At 33.4% G+C, this 26,249-nt stretch overlaps 2 protein-coding genes across 3 annotated transcripts in view; one reads left to right on the forward strand and one right to left on the reverse strand.

The window, feature by feature from the left end:
* Positions 1–26,249, reverse strand: part of LOC126745526 (midasin) — a 242,157-nt gene that overhangs the window by 87,956 nt on the left and 127,952 nt on the right. The gene's annotated exons all lie outside the window — the stretch shown is intronic.
* Positions 1–26,249, forward strand: part of LOC126745537 (uncharacterized) — a 115,035-nt gene that overhangs the window by 7,616 nt on the left and 81,170 nt on the right. For both annotated transcript variants that reach the window (XM_050453415.1, XM_050453416.1), the window contains exon 2: positions 5,734–5,890. In XM_050453415.1, the coding sequence (XP_050309372.1) occupies positions 5,881–5,890 (10 nt within the window). In that variant the 5' untranslated portion in view covers positions 5,734–5,880. The remainder of the gene's footprint in view (positions 1–5,733; positions 5,891–26,249) is intronic.

Consider the following 26,249-nt stretch of genomic DNA (forward strand, 5'->3'; position numbering starts at 1 on the left):
GACCTCGTATGACTTCTCAATATACATAAACTTCATGATTTTCACCAATTTATTAAAAGCTTTAACGATATTCACCACATTACGCAATCTGAAGATTAATGGCTTTTGACAGTTTACCCTGGTCCAACACTTCCCAATTGACAAGTCTCTGATTCAATGATTTCATACCACCTGAGACGGACATCGTCTCGTCCGACTTCACTCTTTTTCCGGTGGATATCAATGATTTAACCTCCGTTACAATAACTGTCAAATTAGTATGCTTTGTAGATGATTTAATTTGAGACAAAAGCATTACTGGTGCATTCGAGAGGCAAGCCGATACTTACAGAAAAAACTAATTTTTTGATATTGGGAAGTCGAATACAAGAACACCAGACGAGGAAAACCTTCTTCAACCAGTCACTTTTGACTAATTCTAAAGAATCGATTTAATATATCCAGACTTCTCTAAAGCCTTTGATAGAGTTAACCATCATTATCCTATTGAGAAACATGGTCATATCCATGGGGATCAGATATATAAGTCTGTTTATATCTGATTTCGCCAGTGTTATAGACCGCAGTCAATTTCTATTTTTTGCTTTATTATCAAATATCAACTTTTCAAGATCGGTATGAATGGACCTCGACATTTATAAGTGTTGTAATATAACTTTCTGTAGATTATGTGAATTTGTAAGGTATCATTATATAATTAACAATACATTGCTTTAAAATATTACTGCTGTCACGAATCTGGGAGTTTGACTCTGAAATATCTGTGGTGTATGAGAATACTCAACAAAAATTATTTTGTCACCACAGTATGCTGCATACCGCTGTCAGAATGGATTTTTGGGAACTGTAGCGTACAGGTTGGCCTTAATTTATGGGGAGTATAATTACAACTTCCTTGAGTATTTATAGATTAATATGCTAATATATGTATCCTTAATAAGTTCTTAAGATGATTTATTGACTTTTCTGAATTACCGAGTGAGAAGAGTATATGTACCTATGTACCAATTCATGAATGATCAATCTAGATCCAATATCTTCTACTTAATCGGGAAAAATGTACAGTTTGTATTTATTTGCATAATATAATAAGGATTTCAATTTCGACAAAAAAAACATTTACCTAACGAGCAGAGATATTGAATAAATAAGAGGTGTATGTAAATTCTTGAACCTTTTCATTTTCCAGATTTATACTTTTAAATTGAATGTTATTCTTTCTGAAATATACATCATTCAAGCTGAGAGTTTCAATTACATTTTAATGCAAATATTTAACTGAATAAAACCTTTCGCAGGAAATTAATTTAATCTGTTTTCACTATCAGATCAGAAATTCATATTTGTTATTAAATTTGAAAATGTTAAGTCAACACGACCTACTTTACGGAACATAAACACCTAAATTGCTCACAATTTATGTAAAACCGTATATGGGTAAGCAGCTGAGACTAAATTACATAATTTAAAATGGCGGGCCCAAAGTTTAAAACTAGTTGCGAAGAAGTTACCTGTAACTAATATGTCAAAGTTAGAACGCGCTTACTTTAATTGGTCTTTCTGCAAAGTGCTGATTACCTAGTATTAAATTAATTTGACTCGACAATAATGTTTGCAACGCTTTATAACAAAAGACAACCGATTGGCTAATGGAAATGCGATTTATACTGGCCAATATACTAACAAGGTTTAAAACGGCTTCAAATCGTTATTAACAAAGTTTCATGGACAGCCCTAGTCTGTTTATCTTGAGTGTTATCGGAAATGGTCAGCCGGCTTTGCGGTTAATAGGATTTAGGACCGTTTAGGAGAAAACTTAAGCTATTTAGACGCTGTATATAGTATACATTGTGCAAGTTATTTAAGATGACAAACCTAATCATCTAATCTCAAACGATCAAGTATTTTCAGTAAATATTTTTAAGTGGTGCACCAAACTGTTGCAAGTCTTTCTTGATTTACCACCACATGCCTATGTTAAAGAAAAAAATGAATTTTTGTGGGATATTGTGAGATTCGGATCCTAAATAAAACAAACCTGAAGTGGAACACACCGTACGCCATCTCTGGAGACGCATGAAAGATTAGCGATTCTTCCGGACAGTGTTCTGCCGAGTATATAAGGAGCCGCGTATTTCGGAGTTGCTAGAGGAAATCTGGAGTACACCTTAGATTAACAAAGAACCGGGGAACCGGTTTTTCCAATTGCAATTTTCCAAGTGTCCCTAGATTTGTTGGATGATTGTTTAATTCTTTTAGAGTAATCTAAGTTTTTTGCAAGCTTAATAGAATTTCGCTACATTCCGCGGTACTTATTAACATAGGACCCAAAATGTGCATTACAAATTGCAAATTTTCTAATGTAATGCAATGTTCTGAGATCTTTAGCAGTCCTTTAGTGTACCAGGGTTTTCTTTTTTTTCTTAATTTTAACTAAGGGGAAAGCTAAATCAAAAACCTGTACCAACTTAGTGTAAAATTTTAAAAGGGGTTCATTACTATTCTCCAAAAATTAAACTTTCCCAGTTTGCTGCATTACAAAGTTCTTTAAATTGATGACAGTTTTTTCTAGTGTACAATCTTCCTACCCTATCTGTGACCACAGAATGATTGGTGTTTTGCAGAAAGGAGCACAACACAGCATAGTGGTCGAACATCCCAGGATTTACCACATTACAAATAACCTTTGTGTTACCATAAGCAAACAAAGTCTAAAAGTATTTCTGACTAAGCTGTTACACGGGTAGAATCCATGTGTATAGTGGAAGGGACTGGTGCAGGAACTACGTTGTATGTGCAGCAAGTAATGGGCCATTTGTCCAAGTCCACAAGTCCCTTTGAAAGGATTGCTATTGAGGTTGCTGGTCCGTTTCCCGAATGAGAAGCAGGGAATAAGTACATCGTAGTTGTAACTAACCACTTCAGTAAATTGGTTGAGGTGTACCCTCTACCAAACCAGGCAGTTTCTACTATCGCCGACACCTTAATAAAATAATGAATCTGTCAATTTGGAGCTATATTCAGACCAAGGCCGAAATTTTGAATCCAGCTTTTTCCAGAACATCGCTTGCAATCAAAAAAATGAGAATTATTGCATTACACCCGCGTCAGCTGAGTATGCTCTGGCACATTGGGAATATAAGAGTTTACAAATCTCTGGAGGAATAGGTGAGGTTTTCCGTTGGAAGTTTCGAAAAATTTTAGAGCTGCGTCAGTCTAACCTTAACGTCAGAAAGCACTCAAGATAACCGATAAATAGACTGCTAAAAAGATTTTCTACTTGGTTACCAAAGAGGAGTTACAACAGAAGCCAACCAGTAAGGAGGTTTGAAACGCTTTGTGTTCTCTAAAAAAGGAGTTGCTTGCCGAGGATCTGAGAAGTCTAGTAATTCCCAAACTCGCATGCGGACTCGATAATCTAGACTAGAGGATGATTTGCAGATGTTCTGGCATGCTGTTATACTCTCCAACGTCGTTCTCTGGAGAAAACTATTGATTGTTATTTCTACAAAAGGTACAGTTGCCACAGAGGAACTTTCTGCCGAGATCGACATCCACCATCTTTTTAGGGAGGAGGCAGTATAACGATATTGGCACCGCTACTAATACCACTTGTTCTTTACCGCACGCCATTTCTGGAGACGCATGGAAGATTAGCGAATCTTCTGCCGAGTATATAACCACCCGCGCCGCCGCTAAGAAAGTCAGTTGAAGTTTACTGCAGTGCACTTCGGAATATTGGCGCAATGTTTAAATCGGACATAAATAGTAGTAAATAAATACGGTGAAAATAAGCATTTCTAGTAGTTTTACTTGATCGTATTTAGTAGTGGAAGTGAATAAAAAAAATCAGTTGACTATTATCTATAAAAACGATATATGATAAAAAGAAACTAGACCTTCTGAGACGTTAAGTCATGTAATCTATGTGTACTATATGTTGTACCGACTGGATGATATTTAAACATTAGAAATGTTAATAGAACTAGTAGCAACTAGTGAAAATCTAAATATTGCAAACATGTTTAATGATTTTTTGAGAACTATTTATTTAAACCAACTGTCCAAATGTCCGGATTATAGGTTGTGGTCATTATAATGAGATTTTCAAAAATAACATAATCACAATGATCTCAATTGCAAATGTAGAATACAGTCTTACATGGTTTCAATTGTTGTGAAATAACGTTGGTTTTAATATACCAGAGTACAGATTAGGATTAACTTGGGCCACATTTGGGAACTGATTCACATTTTGAAAAGTTTTCAACCAATGTGTTCTGCCTGTGAGACTTTCACATTACCAAAAAGGCTATACAGAAAATCAACGTGGCACAGCGTACAATGAAAAGGTCAATGCTAGGACTGACCTTGGAGAGGACATTACAATTAAGCTAAGTAGAAGAACCAGAGTATTTGATGCAATAGAAAAAATAGCAAACCTAAAGTGGAATTGGGCGGCAAACATTGCGAGAATGCAGAACAACTGATTTACCAAAAGGGTGATAAAGTGGATGCCTAGACATTATTGGATACACTTAAATTGAATACAGGAGAATGTAGAAGCAATCAAGAAAGGTTTCTGTCCAGCAGTGGATGAATATGAGCTGATTCATAATGAGAGTACAAATTTTAAGTTATGTCTTTCTTAGAGCTTGAGAGGATGACTAAAGATAAGTGTTTTTCTAGCATCCTCCCATAATTCATAATCCAGAATTATCAGAAAGAGGTAAGTTTTTGAAAAAATCCTTACTGATAAATTTTTGGATGCAACTTCGTTGATTTTTTTTTGATTTCATCAAGGCTTTCGATGCCTTTATCCACATTGTTTTTTTATATAAGGTGACTAATTTTTTATATGTCATAATATTTTTGCTATTAAGCTGATATTGTTCAAATGTAGGATATGGGGTTTATTTAGAATAAAATTTATGAATTTTGACAATCGTTTGACATATTGAGTTAAAGAACCACGTGACTATCATAACTTCTTTTTCTATTGGACCGATTTAGCCAAGATTTGGAATTTGGGGTTTATTTAGAATACAATTAAGGATTTTTGACAAATAATTGACATATTAAGTTCTAATGTTTTGGACCAATAACAAAAACTCATATAGTTTTATAAGTCATATAGTTTTTGTTATTAGTCCAATTTGGTAGTTCTCTATAATACAATGAATCAATTTTGACATATATTGCACATATTGCGTTTTAAGGTCACGTCAATATTATAACTTCTTTTTTTGGTTGAAAATCATTGAAATATTGTATTTCAATTTTATGTCATAGCATGATAAAACATGATTTGATTTTGACATATTGCACCTTTAATTCGGTTAACCTTTTTTGCCACTTAATACACTACAGAGTATAATACCTTATGATTCTTTGAAGCATGATACCCCAAGAAATTTTTTTAACTCTCCCTTGACAAAACTAGATAATGATCACTGATCCCCACGCACCAAGAGCCCAAGTGAGGTGTCTCTTTTACTCATTTAAGCTCTCTCCATTCTTTTGCTCAAATTCTTTAAGAATCAATTTCTCCAATGCCTTACGCACTTCACTATCTCGAGTTATCCGTAAGCAATTCCTGCTTCAAGCCAGAAATTCATACTACTTTAGTCCATAGACTTAACGAATGCTTAAATTTATGAGAGATATATAAAAGTTTTTCCCATATTATGCATAACATTAATGAATACGACCCTCATAGTAATATTTTAATAGGACGCAGCCTTATTAAAATATTTACATTGCTTCATGAAATATTTTAAAGGGCGTAAATAGAAAATAAATGGATTATAGAATAGACAGGACATTTACCAAGTAAAGTGCCAGATGTTTTCAAACTAGTGAGAAAGACCAGGAAGCACCATGTCTGCAGGTAAGAATAGATTTTTAATAGCGATTTAGTGTCTAGTGTATTTATTTTCTGAATCTTTACAAAGTTATAATAAAAAAGGAGATGAGTTTTGGTAAAAATAGTCAAAAAATCGGTTTGAATTGCCAAAACAAGGAATTTTTTGTTGATATTCATGTTGCGATGAAATATTTGGCCGTTTTTTATATAAAACCATTACGCTGATTATACCGAGTTCTGCATAGGCCCTCCAACAAAAAAATCACATGTATACGAGGCAACCGAGACTAATAAAAGACCATATACTTTATCCTTTGTTTTTACAGTAGCTGAACGAAATTCAATCTGATAAGTTGGCAAATTCGGCCGGGGGTTTTGCCACAAAAAGTACGGTGGTCCCATAGTTGGGGTTTCGCCCCAAGGCAAAAACTAGTTTGGGCACATGAAAGCTTTTACATTATTGGACCGGAGGAGATTTCACGGATTTGAATGGAGATAAATTTGAGGGCAAGGAATGAGTAATTAACAAATTTACGGATTTAGGTAATATCAGGATGTTTAATCGAATAATTGATGTAAATTGGGTAAAGATTAAACATCTGTTAAAAATCAAATTGCTTGTTTAAGTAAGAAATATGTTCGGATTATACGAGTTTCCAAGTAACTCATTTTAAACGAAATTAACGCTATGGACGCTAATATTTGACCACTGTGTAATTAACCATTTTTTTATTGTACACAACACAACTTTCTAAATTTTTTGATATAATTTATTATTTAGGAGTTTATGTATATAAAAGTAGGTTTAGGAAATGCATACATAACTCTATCGTCCGTACCAATTAATTCTGGGGTTTTCAATACCCATACTATTTTGACCACTCAATAATTTTCAATGACAAAAAAAAATATTTTAATTATTAAAAATTATTGTTAATCTTGTTTGGTTTTGGTGCTGCTTTTTATGATTTTTATTCTTTTTCTCTTTTTTTTTCATGTCACAGCATATGCATCGAGGCAATCTTTCTCTATATAATTTTTCGTTAGCTTAAACTCTCTCTTAGAAATTTCCTTAGGTCATAAGATATAATACCAGAAGGTTAAACTAATATTTCTTGAATCGGCGTCAATAGTACCAGTTAAATATTTGACTAAAGCATGCTTATAAGTATTGAAGAACTACGTTGAAACAAACCATTGAAGAGAAAGAAATAACCGGATGAGACCATCCATTAATTTCAACGTTCAAAGTCCTATTTTCAGATGTGATGTTTTAGTTAAATGTGGTAAAACAGCAACTCTTTGACTTAAATTTGGTCTTTTCATGGCGTTTTCTGTTCAAATTCTATTATTTTAGCCATTGAAGCTAATGATAAGTCATTCTGATTACGATCTTCATCTTCATGAATTTCAGCAGTTTTGCATCTCAGTTTTTTCGAAACATAAAATAACTCCCAAGCAGACTCCTCACCGCTTTCCTGATTATATTACAGATCACATTACGGATTTCAGATACAACAAATGTGGCACGTCGAATTCAGCAGCTTTATTACCCCAGTTTCTTCTTTGGAATCTAATATAACTATCGTTGATGCATTACAAGATTCAGTAGTGCTGAAAAAAGTGGGTTGTTATAGTTTTTTCGTTTCCAACTATTAAAAGTACTCTTCCAATTAGGATAAGGAAACATCTGCCGGCTATACGATGTGTATTGCATTAGGGTATAATGCAAATAACAAATTACGATTATCCTTACAAAATGTTGAAAGATTATAAGCAAATGGAGAGAGAGTGTCGCACGTTTAGGGCTTAGGATTAAATAAAACTAATTTTATCTCAGGAGAAGTTATTTTACATTTTTCTGAATATCTGAAGTTAATTTAAAAAAAAATCTTTAGAAAGTTAAAGTAAAATTTTCAGGCAGTTGAATAATTTTTTTGTTTATTTCGCAGGTAATTGAAGTAATTTTGCATTTCGCCCAGGCATTTGAGGTCATTTTACATCATTATGAATATTTAAGGTCAATTTTTTTCTAAATTTTCCCCACAGTTTTCTCTATGGAAATAATTGAATGTAATTTTTTAGTTCTTTCCTACATTTAAAGTTTTTTTTTAAATCATTAAAGTTTTTTCTTAGTTTTATTTTTTTTCCCGGCAACTAAAGCCATTTTTATTATTTTAGGCGAATATTTAAAGCCGTAAGATTTGTTAGGTCTAGGCGCTTAAAGTATTTCTTTGTTTCTTCCAAACAATTTTTCGCTTTTAGGCAGTCAAACATTTTTTTTGTTGCCTCCAAGTTATTTTAAATTATTTTTGCCTTTTTCTAGGCAGAATTTTTTTTTAAATTTTCGGGTTGGATTAGGATGCATTGGGATAGGTTATGTTGAATTGGAATGTCGAGCCCGTCGTACGAATACAATCTCAAAATGTTGAAGCTACGCACATCTGCATAGGGTAAGAATTTGTCAGCGCTGTGTATTGGCTTGAGTACAAATAGTGAAACCCGTTTGCTACTGCACTTTGGGAGATAGATTTAGATGTTTTTTTCGTCGTTTTTCTTATATACGAGACACAATTTTATCGTGTTTATTTCTTATTATTTACGTTGGTCTTTAGCATAACAATTATATTTTATATAAAAAATATAGGGGAAACCGGGTAACAATGAGACACTTTTTTTCTTTTTACTATAAAATCATTACTATTAAATGTATAAACAAAATTTTTTAATGACTGTATTTTTACATCCTTTTATTAACACAATATGTATAGAATTTAGCAGTACCTGTTTTAAGATCTCTGAATTAGACACATAAAATTCAGTTGTCATTTGTCTCAGTGTTACCCATGCATGGGTAACAGTAAGACACTATATGTTATTGCCCAAATATTAGTGATTGAAAAAAAATAAAAACTCCAACTTAATTTATTTCAATTTTGATTTTAAACAGAACATCAAAGGAAATTATGGATTTAAGCTTACTTAAATTTTTAAAGTAAGAAAACATGTTTTAAAAGAAGATTAACGCATATTCATTAAACTAAAGTTTAATTCAAACGAAAAAAATGAATTTTGTCGCTTAGTACGACCGTAATTAAGGGGTCTTGGTAAAATCATTTTAACGTCCTTAACTGGTATTGTGGCAATGTCTGGGATAACGGGAAAGTAAAATTTTGAATCAGTCTTTTGGCTTTTCCTCATAAAACTAATATTCGCCTCATTTGTTTCAGTGACATAAGAAAGCACCTTTCCTATGTAGTAAACAGGCTTTGATTTTGTGTTTTCTGGTTTAAATTCAACCAGAACATAATCCTCAACCTCTGCAAATTTTGATAGATCTTCAAATGCTGTGGGATCCACTCTTGGATCTACTTCAGGTTCAAGATGTTCAGATGATGCATCAGAATGCCATTCTTTATCACTGTCCTGAATCTTTCGCTTTACACTTGTTTTTTTAGCTTGAAGGTATTGTTTTTTTAGCCTGTCTTTCTTCTAGCTCAAGTTTTTCGGCAGTATCGCTAGGTATCATGCTTTTTCCCTTTCGTCTACCTTTGAATGTCTCTTTTCTCGTCTCAGCTTTAGGAAACTGGCGAATTTCTTCCGGGGTTTTAAATCTATTTGCGTTTAGTTTAGTTTGATCATCAATTGGTTCCCGAGGAGGAGTTTGATTACCCAATTCTAGTTGAGGTCTATCAGTGATTGAGCATGGCAAAAAGTCAATATCTGTAAATATTTTTCTGTTAAAGGAAAATATTCCGCATTTTTTAAGCGGAGGTAATATTTGCTGAAGTCATTGCTTTTTGATATGCTTTTCCTTTTTGACCTGCAACTTGATAAATAGTAACTGGCTTTCCAGGATGATTAATCAGCCAGCTATCTATAGCAGCATTATAAGCAATACTGAAAGGCTTAAAAATGCCAACGTCTAAAGGTTGCATCTTATTGGTCGAGTGTAGTGGAAATGTCACAATAGTGACGCAATTTTCCTTAGCAAGATTGATAACCTGGATGGATAGATGACTCTCATGATTGTCATAAAGTAAAAGACTAAAGGATTTTCTTTTGAACTAGAGGTGTGCTTAATAAAATGCTCCATTACTTTTAAACAAGTCGGCATTCATTCAACCAGACGGAGACGCCAGAACTAAAGTACCAGACGGAGCACCAACAATCATGTGTTCTTTGAATTGAACCCGTGGAAAAACCATAGCAGGAGCGAGATGATTTCCTGCAGCACTTACTATTGCACATGTTGTTACAAGAACGCCCTTTTCTCCACTTGTAACTTTATTGACTTGTTTTGCTCCTTTTTCGGCTAAAACTTTATCCGATGTTTGAACAGTCACTGTAGCCGTTTCATCAAGATTAAAAATACGCGTCCCATCGCTAAGTCTTTCATTGCGTTTCATTGCTTTGCATAAGTTATTAAAAAACATATTAACGTTATGCCAATTAAAGAATGTGGCCCGTAACAGACTACATCCTTCTGGAGTTTTTAAAGAAACATTTGGATTTCTTCTTATGACATTACTCATCCACTCCTCTCCTGCCATTTTATTAACGGACCATTTCAGAGGCACCTTAAAATGGTTTATGAATGCTAGCTCATAAGCCAATTTACGGCAATTACGAACAGGGAGCACATAAAATATCTAAGAGCATTTAATAATATAATCAGCCAGCATTTTTTCTTGCTCGGTATTAAATACTTAATTTACTGCATAATTAGGTGTATACCGAGTCAATTCATCCTGACTGGATTTTCTCTTTCGCACATGTCTAAAAATAGATATTGTGTGTATTTGGTAAGAATGATTAAACTAACTTCTTTTACCTAGATAAGGTCTGGAAACTTAAATTTTCTTGTTTTGCAACAGATCTAGCTTCAACTGCCCTTTTCATAGTTTCCTCGAAAAATGTTCCATAGTTTGTTTTCCTTGGTGTATTCCTCGGTATTCTGAACACTTTTTTTATAAAATTCTAAAAAAAAGTAGCGAGTTCTATATTTTTTAATAATATCTCGGTAACAATGAGACATGTCTCAATGTACCCCGTCTCACTGTTACCCATTGTCGCTAAAGCTAAAAAAAACATCGCAACCCTAACCTCAAATTTTTTTTGCTCTATTAAACTGCCTTATTCTGTTAGCTAATCTACACATAACTTTATGGTAATACTAACAAACTGCTAAATATTCAACTCAATTTTACAAAAAAGTCTCAACTTACCTGTTGATATTTACTTTTTGCACACGAAAGGCACGTGAACGCGACAGAATTTAATTCTTACTCTTACCCAGTTTCCCTTACACAATTTGCCAACTGCGAATACATATGTGACATTGTTCTCGTAATTAATTCTCATTAATTTAAAATATCACATAATCGGATAAACTTAAAGTCGAGAAAACCCTTTTTTTCTTCAAAAATTCACAAATGTTGTATGTGGCCGCTACAATACAGTTTCTATAATCTTGGTCTCAATTTCAACAGAACATTGTAAATAAGCTCAGAATATTCTCCATTTAAATAGTTTATATTTCTTTCGATTATTTCCCTTAAATCCTCCAAATTTTCACTTCTTTCTTTATAAACTTTAGTTTTTAGATATGCCTACAGAAAACTCTGTAACGGAGGTCAGGGCTATTTGGTGGCCAGTTTAAGGAAATATGAGTTCCAATCCACTCATTAAAACGATTATTAAAAAAAAAATCTTACTGGCATAGAGTTATGAGGCAGTGCGCCATCTTAATGCCATATAGTTCTCTAAGAGAAATTTCTTCCAGCAATCCTTCAACTTCATTTTCTAAAAACTGGACATATATATTTTCAGTCAAGGATCCTTAAAATATAGTGTAAAGTGCGAAAATTTAAAGAAAACGATTTAAACAAATTTTGTCTATCTAAAAGATGAGTTTTAAATTTTTTTAAAATCACCTGAAAAAAAATCCTTAACTTTTTTAGCGTCAAACTTTTCAAATGCTTCGTTAAATCTGGCGCAATGCACCTAAGAGATGCTCAATTCAAAAAAATATTGTGGTATCGTTTTTTTTCCAAAAGCGGACTGAATTTCGACGTTTTTTTTTATTACTTTTAGCGGCACACTTTAAAAAGCGACGCCCGTAAAAATTCACCCGCGTACGTATGCATATAGGTATTTATTTTATAAATGGGGGACATAGTGGGTGACATTTTTTTTATTTATTCGCGCAAACGGAGATAATCCGAAAAAAGCAATTAATCCGGTTTTTAGCGTTGGGCTTAGGCTAAATAATTTTAGGCTTAAATTTTAACGGATTGCATTTTATCAAAAAAAATATTATTAAATTTGAGCAGCTGTAAGCGATCAGCACATAAATTGTAACTAAATATAACATTAAAGTTTATTGTAACAAAATATCATAAAATAAGGTTATTGGATCCAAGGGTTTACATTGTTGAGAAAACTTTTACGAACTGTAAAATGAAAGTAAAGAGGGCCATAAAAGAGGTAATGTAGTTAAAATGTTATAAAACGTTTTGAAGAAATAATAAAGTCAAAAGACGAAGTAACAACAAAAAACTGAGTTTTATAGCATAGCACTTTTCGTACTAAATTGGTAGTAATGATTATTTTAAATGTGACGGGACCTTAAATTATCCAAATAAATGGAAGGAGTGGTTGCCAAGGGAAAGACTCCTAATATGATTCAATAAGTTAACCTAGGTGTTCTTTCTAAAGCATTGGAGTGAGTGACTCACACATAATTTAATGGTTATTTGACTGTGAATAACTATATACCAATATAATAATTATAATTCGACTGCTGTTGTGTAATCAACTCTTTTGGCAAATATAAGAGCTCTTGCCAAACACCCAGCTCTAATTTCAATTTCTGTGGACTATTCCAAGGCCTTTGATCTTTTAAACTGCGCTATCTTAGCTTATTTGATGAAATTGCATATTATTATTGTTTTCTAATGAATATCTGATAAACGGAAGTCATTATGGTGTGGACTAAAAATATCAAATTTTCACAAAATCAGTAATTTAGCGTCGAGCAATAACGCGTTTTGGTTTAATAAAACATTTTTAAGAATGAACTGAATTCTTTTAGCAGAGTAGCTTTTGGCTCCCTCTGAATGACTGTATTGCAAACAAACCCTGAAGTTATTGCACTGACTGACTTTTGGCTAGCAGTTGGCGAGAGAAGATGGCTGCTCAGTTTTGTGAAGGGTGTAGGTCGAGATAGACCCTAGATATCAAACAAATAAAGTTACATTTTAATGGGGGTTGAAGTAGGGTATACATATTTAAAAGCTGTCCCTTGGCTTCTCCGGCTTGGATTTTAACGTGATGGGCCAATGAATGTGTAAAGTCGAAGATAGCACCTGAAGAAGTGGTTCCTTATTAAAGAAATTAGGATTGCAGTGACGTGGGAAGAAAGCATTAATCAATTTGAATATCAAGACGTAATGCTACATCCCGTCAAAAGCATTGCTGATGTACAGAATAATATTGTTTCAGTGTAAAATCCCCTGTTGGTTCTTTAAAGTATCCGTAATATTTATCCATTATTCGCAGAGAGACTTATATCTACAGTACCAAGAAGAAAATTATACTTTAATATAAAGGCTTATAAATGCAGCCCTATTTGTTCGGTTACGCGTTTCGCCTTATGACTTTATTAGGTCTCATTTGACACATACTAAGAAACTACTTACGTTAATATAAAGGTGAAAATAAAAACCTAACATCAAAACATCATGTATAACGATACATTGATACCATACATTGATTTCAACAACACAATAACGAAATAATCGATATTTCATCACCAGAGCATCTTGAATGAAATCTGGCTTCGTATTAAAATAATAAGGTTTCCAATGCCCCCTAAGTCCAGAGATCTTGGCGGCTACTAAATAGAGCCTCCCTTGCTGATCGTTCTCGTTCATAGTGCGATTTTTACTATTTAATTTATTTTTTTATATTTGGTATACCTGACATTTATTTACGAGAATTAAAAAAAAAACTGAATTTAATAAACCATTAAAAAAAGGACAGTATCCTACATATTTACTACTGTATTCTCTTTTGGTTTCACACCATGATCGCATTATGTGAGGTCATATGTAAATGACTATTAAGTTGCTGAATGAATTGGGACTTGAAGAACGTGTTTCTTTATTCTATTGATAACTCTCTGAGCCTCTATAGAAATAGACCTTGATAAAGAGAGTTAAAATGATGGTATGATTAAAAAGAAACACCTACCTGGACAGACCCTAAAAATACAGACAAATAAAGAATCACTCCAGAACAAATCAACACTATCCTTAAAAACACATCAAGATGTCAACATATTAAATTACATTATACGGGAAGCTATAGAGGAAAGCCAGAAAGTTCATTGCCAAAAGAAATGCAAGACCAATAGACTAAGTCCTCAAACACAAGCATTAATGAAAAAGAGGCGAAAAATGCAAAGCGATAAGAACAAAGAACACCATGAGCCTAGAGAGGGATACAGGAGGATATCCAAATCTATCAAAAGAGATAACCGAAGGTAGAAAAATTAACAAATCCAAAAATAATATCGAAGATAATAAGTCTCAAAATTCTAAAGAGAAAATCGCAAAAAATAGTATTCGTGCTTAATCAGTAATAAGATAATCGGCTCATCTGCGTCAAATCTGAATACAGATCAGCCAACAAACATTAACGTCAATCTCTATTGATTGCTGAAATCTGTAGAACATAGCATCTGAAGTTGATTTCTAACCCATACTCGTAAAAATACTATGGATGCCAAAAATGAATCTCCGAATCTATGGCCTCTTGATTTCCAAAGAAACATTTGCAAATGAACAATGACTCCTTGGTACCACGGTATCAGAGGCTTTACAGACCTCGCAATGGTACGTCTATGGAGTACAGTTTTCAATGTCCGTCTGTTATTTGCCTTTAGTACATTTAAAGCCGAGATTAAGGAGTACCTTTAGTCATTTAAGGAGTACTGCTGCTCTAACTGCATTGCTAGTTTTGAGTAATTTTAGACATACATTATTTTTTGTTATACGCTTTATCGTATTTTTCAGGTGTCTATGTTTGTATTTTATATTTCTTGACTTGCCTAAGAGTGCATTGCATATTATATAATAAAATCATCATGCATATTAAATAATAAAATAATTACCCTTGCAAAATAAATGAGTTAATCGAAAAAGCTGGAATCATCATTAAACCGACTGTTTTGGGTCCAAATTTAAACATCGTAAACCCGTAAACAAAGATGTTAACTTTAATATATTTCTGCAGTTCATTATGGGGTGTCAAGACGTTCCATCAATTCTGCACTTTTATATACGGAAAACGCAAACGGAATAAATTAAATTAAGAAAATGGAGTTCAGGACTGGTATAAATCTACTTTTGCTGCTTGTGCAGCATCCATTGAGGTCGGCGCACGTTGGACGATTAAACGAATTTCGCGGACAAAAATTAGGTATTAGAGACACGAATTTAAAGAACAGTATTATCAAGTTAGATTAATATTATATAATTATCAAAAAAAAATAGGTCCAAATATTTTTTGGGAGATCTTTAAATAATTTCCATATGATTTTGGTAATAATAGATACAGGTCTGGTCAACACAGGCCTTAAGTGCACAAATTCATGTATTAACTCACAATTGCAAATTTGAATGAAGAGTTATTAAGAGAATGAATGATTATCCCACTCCCCTTTACTAACTTAATAATTTGACGCTAATTGAACGTAGAAAAGGCTGAGATGTGTGGAGAAATTGCCTTGAACACACTGTTTCCATAAACACTCAACATTTATTTAACTAGACCGAGTTGTACCGCATGCGTTATTTACTATGCAAAATTTCACTCTCAACAAATAGCGTAAAGCATTTTTGTTTTTAACTTAAGGATTTGCCCATGATTTTCTATTGAATTTTAATGCGTAGCTATTTCAATAGAAAAAATGGTCACAAACAAAAATGTTAAAAAAGAGAATTTTACCCAAAGAAACACTTTTGCACCCACTGCAAATAAAAAACGATGATGCTCTAAACAGCGTCACAAAAACAAATATTCGCGACAAGTACGTAAACTTAAGCGAATATCCGCGCCCTACCTGAAGAAAATAGTAATTATTATGAAGGAGACTCAAAACAGGGATTACAATTTTAATTAAAAAGTAATACGACAGCAGTCAACCTGTTTTTGAAGTGTCTTACGCTTGTGTTGAAGTTAGTTTGAAAAAGTTAAGGAAGAAGATGGTTTTAATTAACACAAATTCAAAGAGAAGGCAGTTAGTAAATGTAGTTTTAAATTATTGCTTAACTTCAATTTTTAAGCTAATATTTAACCGGCCCATTTTCTTTTTAGCAACACCATCGGTTAAAGGTAAGTTCAAATATAAGTTTTAGTAATTGCACTGTAGGTCAACTTTCATTTAATTTAAAAAAAAACTTTAAACGAGTCAAATATGCCCAAAAAAACTCGCTGAATAAATGGACAAAAGGTCATTTAAAACTCATATTTGCCCCTTTAAAAAGTTATTTTAGTTAGCCCTAGAAATTGAGGCAGGTAATTATACACTTTCGGTAGGTAATTTAAATTTTAAATAGCTTTAGAAAGAAAGTTTGTGTGGTTGGGAATTAGCGGACCGGAGGTGCCCTTTGTTTCGATTTTTGCTATATAAAGCTGTCCTATGCATAGAAAACGACTGAAGTCTTCATTATTCAGCTTATTGTTTTACGTAGAGCATTAGAATGCAAAAGTTCAAGCTTGGGAAAACGTAGAAAATGAAAGACGAGAAGTTATTATTTTATTATTTAGTTTCTTTTCATTAAAATGCTTGTTAATTAGATATTCAGATTTTAGCCTAAAGGTCCAGAATTAAATTTCTTTATATATTGATAGAGGAACATTCTGTGAGGAAGGAAAAAGCAGGGAAGAAATATGGATCGGAGATCAACAAGAATCCACTTTAATTGTATAGTATTGACAATCTATCATGAAACCAATTGGTGAGGACAATTAAAAGCAGTACAGAAGAGAAGGTTAAACTGGTGCTATTTTCGTAAAGCAAGAGATTAATGAATATTGAATGTAAGCTTGTACATTTCAGATGGACATACTGGTAACAGTTGTTACAACAAAGACATCTAAGCCAAACATCTTTTCTAATAAAAAATCTTAAAGAGTTAAGTCAGAGAGTTATCTGCCATACAATAATTAGCTTTATAATTTTAGAGAAAAGCTGTTACTATGTCAATTTGTGTTACTGCAATAAAAAAATATTACGAAGATGATGCACCAGTCAACCTAAAAACCCTAATTTAAAAAATACACAAACTATGCCCATCGTTAGAAGAATTAATCCAATTTTGTTTATTTCCAGCAGATTTAATGAATGATATTGTACGGTTTTTCTGGTTTAATTTATTTATTTACACACTTACACTACTAAACGCGATCACTTAGGATTTCTAGAAATATTTATTTTTATGTGTTTATTTAGTACTATTTATTTCTGATTTAAGTCTCGCGCCAATATTCCGAACCAAACTTCGACTGAACTCTCAAATGCCTCCCAGCGGCGTTACGGCTCCTTATATACTCGGCTGACCATAATTCCGGCAGATTCGCTGACCTTCGAGACGTCCTACTACTTGTGTCATTCCGGAATAACGGAGAATCAACTGGTTTTTTACAATATCAATAATTCAATTGGTATGTACCAGGCTCATGTAGGAAATATAGTCCTAGATTAAATAAATCAGATATGAATTGAATAAAAGGATATATTGGAAAACAAAAGTACAAAATCTTGTAGCACCTCACGGAATTATTAGTTCAGATACATATAAGATACCTACAGTAATATTATTCTTCTATTTCTTCTTTCACTGCATGTCTCAGGTATATACGCTGTCTTCCTGCGTTTTGTCATGCTCAGCAATTGGGCGTTCTTTTCCTATTATTCCTATTGTGCTAACCTTTAATGCTTTAAGCAATACTTTCACAGTAATATTATAAGCCGAGAAAATCAGAGGAGAAGCACTAGTCTGATGACAAATACTTCACAGAGAAAACGTTTTTAAATATCATTATGTGATAACTAATAGCTTGCATCTGATCCCCTATAAGACCTGGGAAGGGGAACTTATTAACCTTCGAGCAGATTCACAACTGAGAACAGTCCAAACTTTGAAAGCGACCAGATGAGAATTTTCCATTCCAATTATGAAATTAAGAGTGCTAGAGAACGATGAACACAAAAAAGTTAAACATACAGCAAATTCTCTAACCTCTACACATATGACCGATAGATACTCTGACCTAGTTATAATTTTAGGCAGTTACAGTTCTAATTTGCTCACAAGTGCGCATATACTGCGGTCTAAACCTCACTTGATTTGTCGTATTTGGCATTAGCAATAAGAATTAGTTGGGTCCAATTAGTGCTCTAAATATTGTTACAATTGCTCAAATCTTGTTTAGGCAATATCCACAATGGTTAATATACTAGACGTGTGTGATGCATGAAATGCACTAGATCTTCCAGTATCCTAATACTAAGATATTGCGAATATCAATATTCGCCTGGCTGAAGATTCTTAGTTTTGCGTAATTTAAGGTGTTTCCAATAATCCCTTTTCTTCCAAAGTATCTTGTGGTCATTGGACCAAGCGTTTGCTATTCTGGAAACCTCTCCTGTTCAGGTAAGCTTTTCATGTTCTTGTGGCTTAACTTCCAGCTATCTATATATATGACTCTCCATATTTACTCTCGAATTGAAATATGCAGTTCTTAGTATCCATTACGCATTCTGGCTTGGTCTTTGATACTAAACCTCGTATGGTTGTCTTGGAAGTGAAAGCAGTCTTGATGTTGAATTTTCGGGTAATTTTCCTGATTTTCTCCGAAGTTCCCTTGCACTTCACTGTTCCAATATACGAAATCGTCAAAAATCCTGTAAATTCCTCCAGTTGCTGTGGTTCTTTCTTTTTTAAATTAGGTTTTCTTGAATATCTTTTCTACTGTAATTCTTTGCTGATATTTTCTTTTTGAGGTCAAAGTTTTGTTGCATACCGTGGCATTTCATCAATATTTTAAACCCTTTAGATTTGCTTTAATGGTAAATTCCTTGTCGCACCAACAGAAATGCACAGGCAAAGCATTAGGTGAACGAGAGAAAGACAATGCTTTATCGATTCCCCACTTGCGCTTGTCATTGAAACACAACTTTTTAATAGTCCTTTGGTATGAGACTTAATTAAGAATTTATTCTCGACACGTGTTTCGCTAACGATATTAGCATCTTCGGGAGACGGTTGAAACTCTAATTTCAATATGCATTAATATGTGGATGATCAATTCGGTATTCTGTCAGCGCTTGTAGCATTTCTTGTTGATTTCGAGTGTCAAAAGCCTTTTCATAGTCTACAAATATTAATACTAAATGTTTGTTATACTCGACACACTTCTTGATTAGATTTTTTTGTACTAACATATGGTCGTTCGTTTCACAGAATTTTCTAAAACCCGCCTGTTTTCTAGGCTGATAGATTTATAATTTGTTCTCTAGTCGTTTTGTAATTATTTTTGTAAATAGTTTATATATATGAGAAAGAGGACTTATGTCAGTGACAATAATCTTTTTATAAAATAAAACAACTTCTACATTGGTTAATCACCTTTGGCTCCGAACACGCACTTTATTGCCATACAACTGGCAATAAAACTTCTTTATGGTCGTCATCTTTCCTTGTTCATTTCGTCTATTACTCTTGATATTTCTTGTGTGACGTTCTGTCTTGTATTCATTCGAACCTCCCTTTTAATTTCTCTTTTTAAAGTTTTTACCGCATTTCAGTTATAATTATGTTCTTCTCTTTCTTTTCTTCTTTCCTGTAGTAGATGTCTTGTATCTTTTATTGCTTGAACGACATTCTCATTCAATTTATTTATGCCTATTACTTCCATATTATTATCTATAGGTAACTTTTTGCTAATGGTTTCCTCAACCAATGTTAGGTTTTTTGAGAGCCCTAAACCCTTAATTTATACTATCCTGAATCGTAGATGGAGTTCGTGAATGGAACTGGTTCGTCAGCTCATCTGTGGCTCTTGACCGCGTTCGTTTATTTGTAAATATACAATATGTATATCGTAGAAATGATAGTGATGTGAAGTATTAAAAAAAAGTTATTGTCAATTATGTGTGATTTATGTTATGTTTGTTCAAAGTATAATCACATATGTGCCTATCTACATATAATGTTCTGTTGCCATTAGTATAGTATATGCAATCGACAAAAAAGCTTCTTCACAGTAAATAGCCTTGAAAAAGACGTAAATAAACGTCGAAACGTCGCCATCTTTTCAAAAAAGGAAGTTTTTGATTTCTTGGTCCTAAACCTGCGAACTCTATCTACGCTACTTTTAGTCACTATATTGAATATGTAATAGAACTAAAATATGCCAAATAAAGGAACCAATCAGGGAGGCTTAATATTATGGTCATCTCGTTATTAGAAATTCATAGACAAAGCGAGAGAAAACTTCGCACTTAAGACCTTCGTTGGCCAGACCGGTATATTAAAATGCTCTAATTTTAAAATCAGAATCTATCACTGACGTGGAACTTGGTTTGAGGCCAATAATAGAAAAAAATTCCATTAACGAAATCTAAGTATGTAGTGAAAATGGCAAACTTGCTAATCTCAAAATTCAAAAAAATGATAATTAGGTCGAATACTAATTTTTCTAATGTGACCTATTTATTTGTATTTAAAAATGTTGCATTGAAAAATGAACCCAAATCCATCCATCACTTTACATATTAAGATACAGTGACTTTTTATTGCAGCATCCTATTTTTCGCTTGCATTATCCTCCTCCATATTACTTTTATTTTTATTTCTAATTTATATATTTCTATTTATATATTTAATTTCTAAGGTAACAGATACATCACAAAATGATCTTCGGGGATCGCTTACCGAGCTGCCGGTTTTCACATGCATTAGCTTTTAACACAAGCCCAATATTAGCTACGTAAACATTTTCACTCGGCGCTTAAGTAGTTTCTAAAAACGGCTTAGATATAGTCATTAAAGCTTTAGTTTTCGTCACACGAACCACCAGACTGTGTATAAAACGTTTGAAGCATGCTTTTTAATAGTTTGCGGGTGATATATGGGTTTAAATTTTGGAGTGGCGCCCATAGTTGTGTAATAAATTATTGTCGACTTTCCGAAAATCGTAGACCTGATAACGCCTCTTTTTGTATAAAAAAACGTCAGTAATTTTAAAAATAGCTGTCACGATTTACGTTTGCTATGAGGGGGATCAATCGGCACTCGGATATCTAAATTTACGTCTCGAAATCCAACAAAGTGCCTGCGAACAGCGTTTTGGGCTCATTTCCTTTAGATCAGCCTGAATGGCCAATTCTTTTACGTAAATTGATCTCCTTACCAGTCAGCTTTCTTTCTTTTCTTTATCTTTTATTCTTTGGAGGCTTTCACGACCGACTGTTGAAGTTTTAACTTTTAATTAGAAAAAAGTGAAAGAGTTTTTATAAGAGCATGTAATTGGGTTACGCGAATAATTGATGATAAGTGGTAGAAATTAAAAAAAATTATAAATTTTTGATCTTATAGAGTGTGTCCAAGGATTGACAACAGAGGGTTCAATGTAAAATGCTCTCGTCCTTACCGATGTTTTCGGAAAATGTGGAAGAGAATGTATGGTGATTTACGACCCAACGCTTTTTAGATTTTTTTTTAGGTGTAGGAAGCTTACTTTAAATCTGTTATACGGTGCGGCTCCTAATAGCCCCCCCTCTCTTATCTTTTCAATGCGTTTATATACAAATTTAAAATTTAGCACACATCATTAGCAACCTAAATACTAATGTTTGGTCCCTAGCTCATTTTGCAAAATTTCAAAATGGCGGCGGGACGCCATTTCGAAAACTAAAATTTAACAGAAAGCAGTCCTTTTGAATGCTTTATGGTCCTAGAATATTAAGTCATTACTTTTACCCATAGCAAAATGGCAGCCTTTCAAAATCTTATTTTTCGCATTTTTATTTTTATTTAAAATAACTAAGGTAACACAGAAATGTAACTAACTATTTCACTACAAAAGATGTTGAAAATGTGTACCATTAACTTCAAGACAATAAAATAATCTATTGGAAAACTATTCACGAACATTTTAGAAAGTGGCAACATTAATATAGTGACATGCATCAACTATTCTTTAACGTAGATCGAAGATAGATTCTAGCCAGAATCATCATCATCAAGGACTTCCTTAGATTGATTTCTCTTAGCGGTTTTTAGTGAGCTGTAGAGTACTCCTTCTCCATAAGAGTTGCTTCTTCTAATTTTTCTAGGGATAATGTTTCTTAGGGATAATGTTTGTCTAGTTGGTATACTGCCATCTGGTGTATTAGAGTCCAAGATGGTCACAGTTTTCTTCTTTGGGAAGCAAACGGTTATTGCATATGTGAGGGTGACATAGTCTTTTTGTTTCAAGTAGCCCCATATAAAAAATCCAAAGGTGTTAGATCGGGTGACCTGGCTGGCCACTCGGTAGACCCTCGACGACCAATCCACTGGTTAGGGTAAATATAAATCAAACATTCTCTAACATTTCTGCTAAAGTTAGGCGATGCTCCATCTTGTTGAGAAACTGTTATCAACTCTAATTCATGAAGATTGTCTTCAATAATCTCAAGGATCAGTGGTTCTATAGCATTTTACAAGCTGTTTAAGTAAAGGTGTCCGGTCAAATTTCAATTCAAACAGCCGCCATTTTAAAATTTTGCATAGGTTGCTAATGATGTGTAGCAAATTTCATTTTTTTTTTATATAAACGCAATTAAAGGATTAGAGGAGGGAGAAAAATTAAGAGCCGCATTGTATAAAAACATATATAAAAATTCCTTGGATGAAACATATAAATAATAAAAACGTTTAATTATCCAAAAGAACTCAAACATAACTGACAGCGATGGATACATGGATTAAAAGGTTAAAAGGTAAATTTCAGCTTAAGAGCTGTTGTAGCATGGTAAATAAAATAAAAAAAAGTCTGAGAACTAACAAAAGTTCAGGTCTACAAAACAAAATTTTTATACTAATGACATTTAAGCCTCATTGTCGTTATTTAATATTTAATTTATTATAAGCAAAAATATAAAGTTTTAACTATACTAACACTCCAATATTAAGGCAAATAAGTTCTAAGACTTTCCCTTCTATTAATTCCAAAAGCATTTACGAGAGTTCCGGTATATGTTTATTAACACATATAGCGATATTATAGGAAAAACTGCGTCTAAAAATTTCTTTTCGATGTCTTTAACAACTATGGACTTGACCTGTAGAGAGGTCATTTATATCATTCGTAATCTAACTCTCTTCTTTGAGAAATATTCAGCTACTGCAAGTCTACTAGGTTTTCATTTCTTACCTTATCAAACGCTTTTTAGAGGTCAACGTACGTAACAGGAGAATCTTCGAATGCGAATAAAGTCGTACACAAATTAAAAAGTGCATTTCTGAACAGCATTTGAAATTTCATTTGCATACGAACGTGAAATGTAGTGGCAACGTAGCAAAGTCGAGTGCCATTGGAGACCATGTCAAACGGGATGAAGATAAAGATTTTTTAACCTAATCTGAAATTTAAGTTTAAAAACATCAGGGAATTTTGAAGTTTTTTTCATAGCGTTTCTTGGGTTTTTCGCATTGACTGTTTTTAACATGCATTAAAAAAATAAAAAATATTGCGGTTTTGTGTCGAGTGAGCAAAAGAAAGAACTAATTTCATTAATGGAAGACCACCCGGAATTAAAGTCGGGCAAATTCACCCAAGATTTTTTCAGCTAAAACTGTGCCTTTTGGATAAAAGTGGCAGACAGATTACACAGTCTCTGGAGCACATAAAGAGCACATCAATTCCATCGTAATAGGCTTATTCTATATAATTTAATAAATTGAGCATCTGAATACATTTCAAATGAGTCAAGAAATGAAGAGTACACCCTATTCCTTCTATCTGCCAGAGTTTCAGTGCATGGACGACGTTTCTTTGCACAAGATTGTTTTTGATTTTTGGTATTTTTTCCTTCAATAAACAAGAAAAAAACACTACGGAAATACTTAACGAACTCACACAAATTAAAAAAAAAAACAAAGCTTGTTTAAAATCAAAACAAGACAAGTGGCAGATTCAAATTGAAAATCGCACACGAACTTTGAAATTCGAATGGTATATACCCATTCGAGACACCGCATGCGAAAAAGTTCGCATACGAAGCGGTCGAAAATACGAATATTTATTTTTCGTGCGAAATCCTCTAATTTCGTATGCGAATCAAATTAGAATGCTTTAAAAAATACGGCTCCAAATGTGCATAACCAAATTCATGTCTAGACACCTCTGTGCTAACACATTTAGTGCAAACAACGTTTCTTTGGTATCTAGTCCGTTTCTGAACCCTAATTGACTGTAATCTATTCCTACTTCTAATTATATCCATATTATATATCCATCCAGGGACAGAATCGGTCAGAATATAATTTTAAATGCGTCAAACAGTTTAAGTACTTTGGAGTCACGATATCCTCAGACCACGACATCAAGTAATTGATTAAAGCACGAATACACAGTGCCAATAGGTGTAACTTTGCCGTGTAAGCCCATGCAGTCCAGAGTATCAAAACTGAGGGTATGTCAGTCAAACCGATCATCTGCTTACACAATGAGTTTTCACTATAGCGGGTTAAAAGGAAAATCCTGAAAAGAATATGTATTTGGTCCCATCAAGGATCCAGACACAGAGCAACATAAGGACGACTGCAAAACGTTAATCAAGACCTATACCGAAAGCCGCATTTTACTATAATCAATTAAATCCCAGCGTCTGAGATGGACCTGACATGAAGAGCACCTGATGACCGACTGCTCAAGATAGTATGGGAAGAAAATCCAGCAAGAGACCACTGAGACGCACTAGACTCAAATGGAAGGACAACATTTTAAATGACTTACAGACCAGGCAGATATATGACTGGAAGGAAATTATGGTGAACGAGGACCGATGAAGGCAAATCGTTAACGCAGCCAAGACCCATCAACGGTTGAAATACTACCAAGAAGAAGAAGCTACAAGTAGAGTTGACATGTCATTTGCAAATAATACCGACAAGCCGGACCTGACGAACTCCTGGCAGACTTCCTCTTTTTAGTGATTTCAGTATCATTTATTTCAAGCAGTACCTCTTGAGATCGTATCCAAGAGGATCGAATGCGTGCAATAAGAAGAGTTTTTTTTTCTACAAATTATTGTGGCTTTCGTAAATTAATTTTTACCTGTGACCGTAAAAAGTGCTCTATTTTTATAACTGTAAAACTTCCACAAAATTATAGCAGTTAGGTTTTAAAACAAGCTTAATTTTATTAGGGTGGTTAGCGTTTTATTGATATCGGGTTTTAGCAGGGCAATAAAATGAAAATGCGAAACTCGGTATTATATGTGCGGATTTACATATTAATGAAAGAGAAACAGCGGCTCTGTTTGTTTTGACCAATAATGGCCCAGACATAAAAATTTATTATATATCTATGGGGCAATTTATTGCTTTACAGGTTTTATTTAAAAATTTCATTGATTCACGTGTCGATAAATTCCGGTCTGAATTTTTCTAATTTTAAATTGAGAACGCAATGTTTCCTTCAAAATATATTCATAGGATCAAACGGTCAAATAGATGTAAAACGTGGGCCTTTTTAAGGGGCTGTAAATAAAAATCAGTTTAGATAGATCGGGCATTTTTATGCTTAAAATTTAACCCATAAATCTGGCTTGGGCGATCGCTTTTGAAAGCAGCTGGAATATTTTGAATCCCTTGAATTATTGGCTAAAGTGAGATATGTCACTAAGCATGCATTGGGAATTTTCGAGCGAACAAAACCCTGTTTTATTTAATTCCAAATTTTTATTACTCCCGTTCTTAAACTATGGGATAATGGAGCAATTACAAAGAAAGGAAGTAAACAAACAAAATGAGAAATGAACTTAAAAATCGGTTTTCTTTGCAGGAAAACTTAAAACGATATCGTTTTTCTTAAGATAGCTTTATGCAGTTGTTTATCATCCAAGAGGCCGCAGTTTCCGAGATAAAATGTAGGTATTTTTATGGACTAGTAAATTTTCCTAAAAATAGCGTAAAGTTTATTATGTTAATAAAATTCTACAGTTCCTGTTAGCAAATTAAGCAGGGATATGACATACAAAATACTCGTACAGGCGTTATAAAAAAGCATGTTGGCACAATACCCTTTAAGATTATGCCCA

The sequence above is a fragment of the Anthonomus grandis genome, chromosome 16 (genome assembly GCF_022605725.1).
Source record: "Anthonomus grandis grandis chromosome 16, icAntGran1.3, whole genome shotgun sequence".
Classification (NCBI taxonomy): domain Eukaryota; kingdom Metazoa; phylum Arthropoda; class Insecta; order Coleoptera; family Curculionidae; genus Anthonomus; species Anthonomus grandis.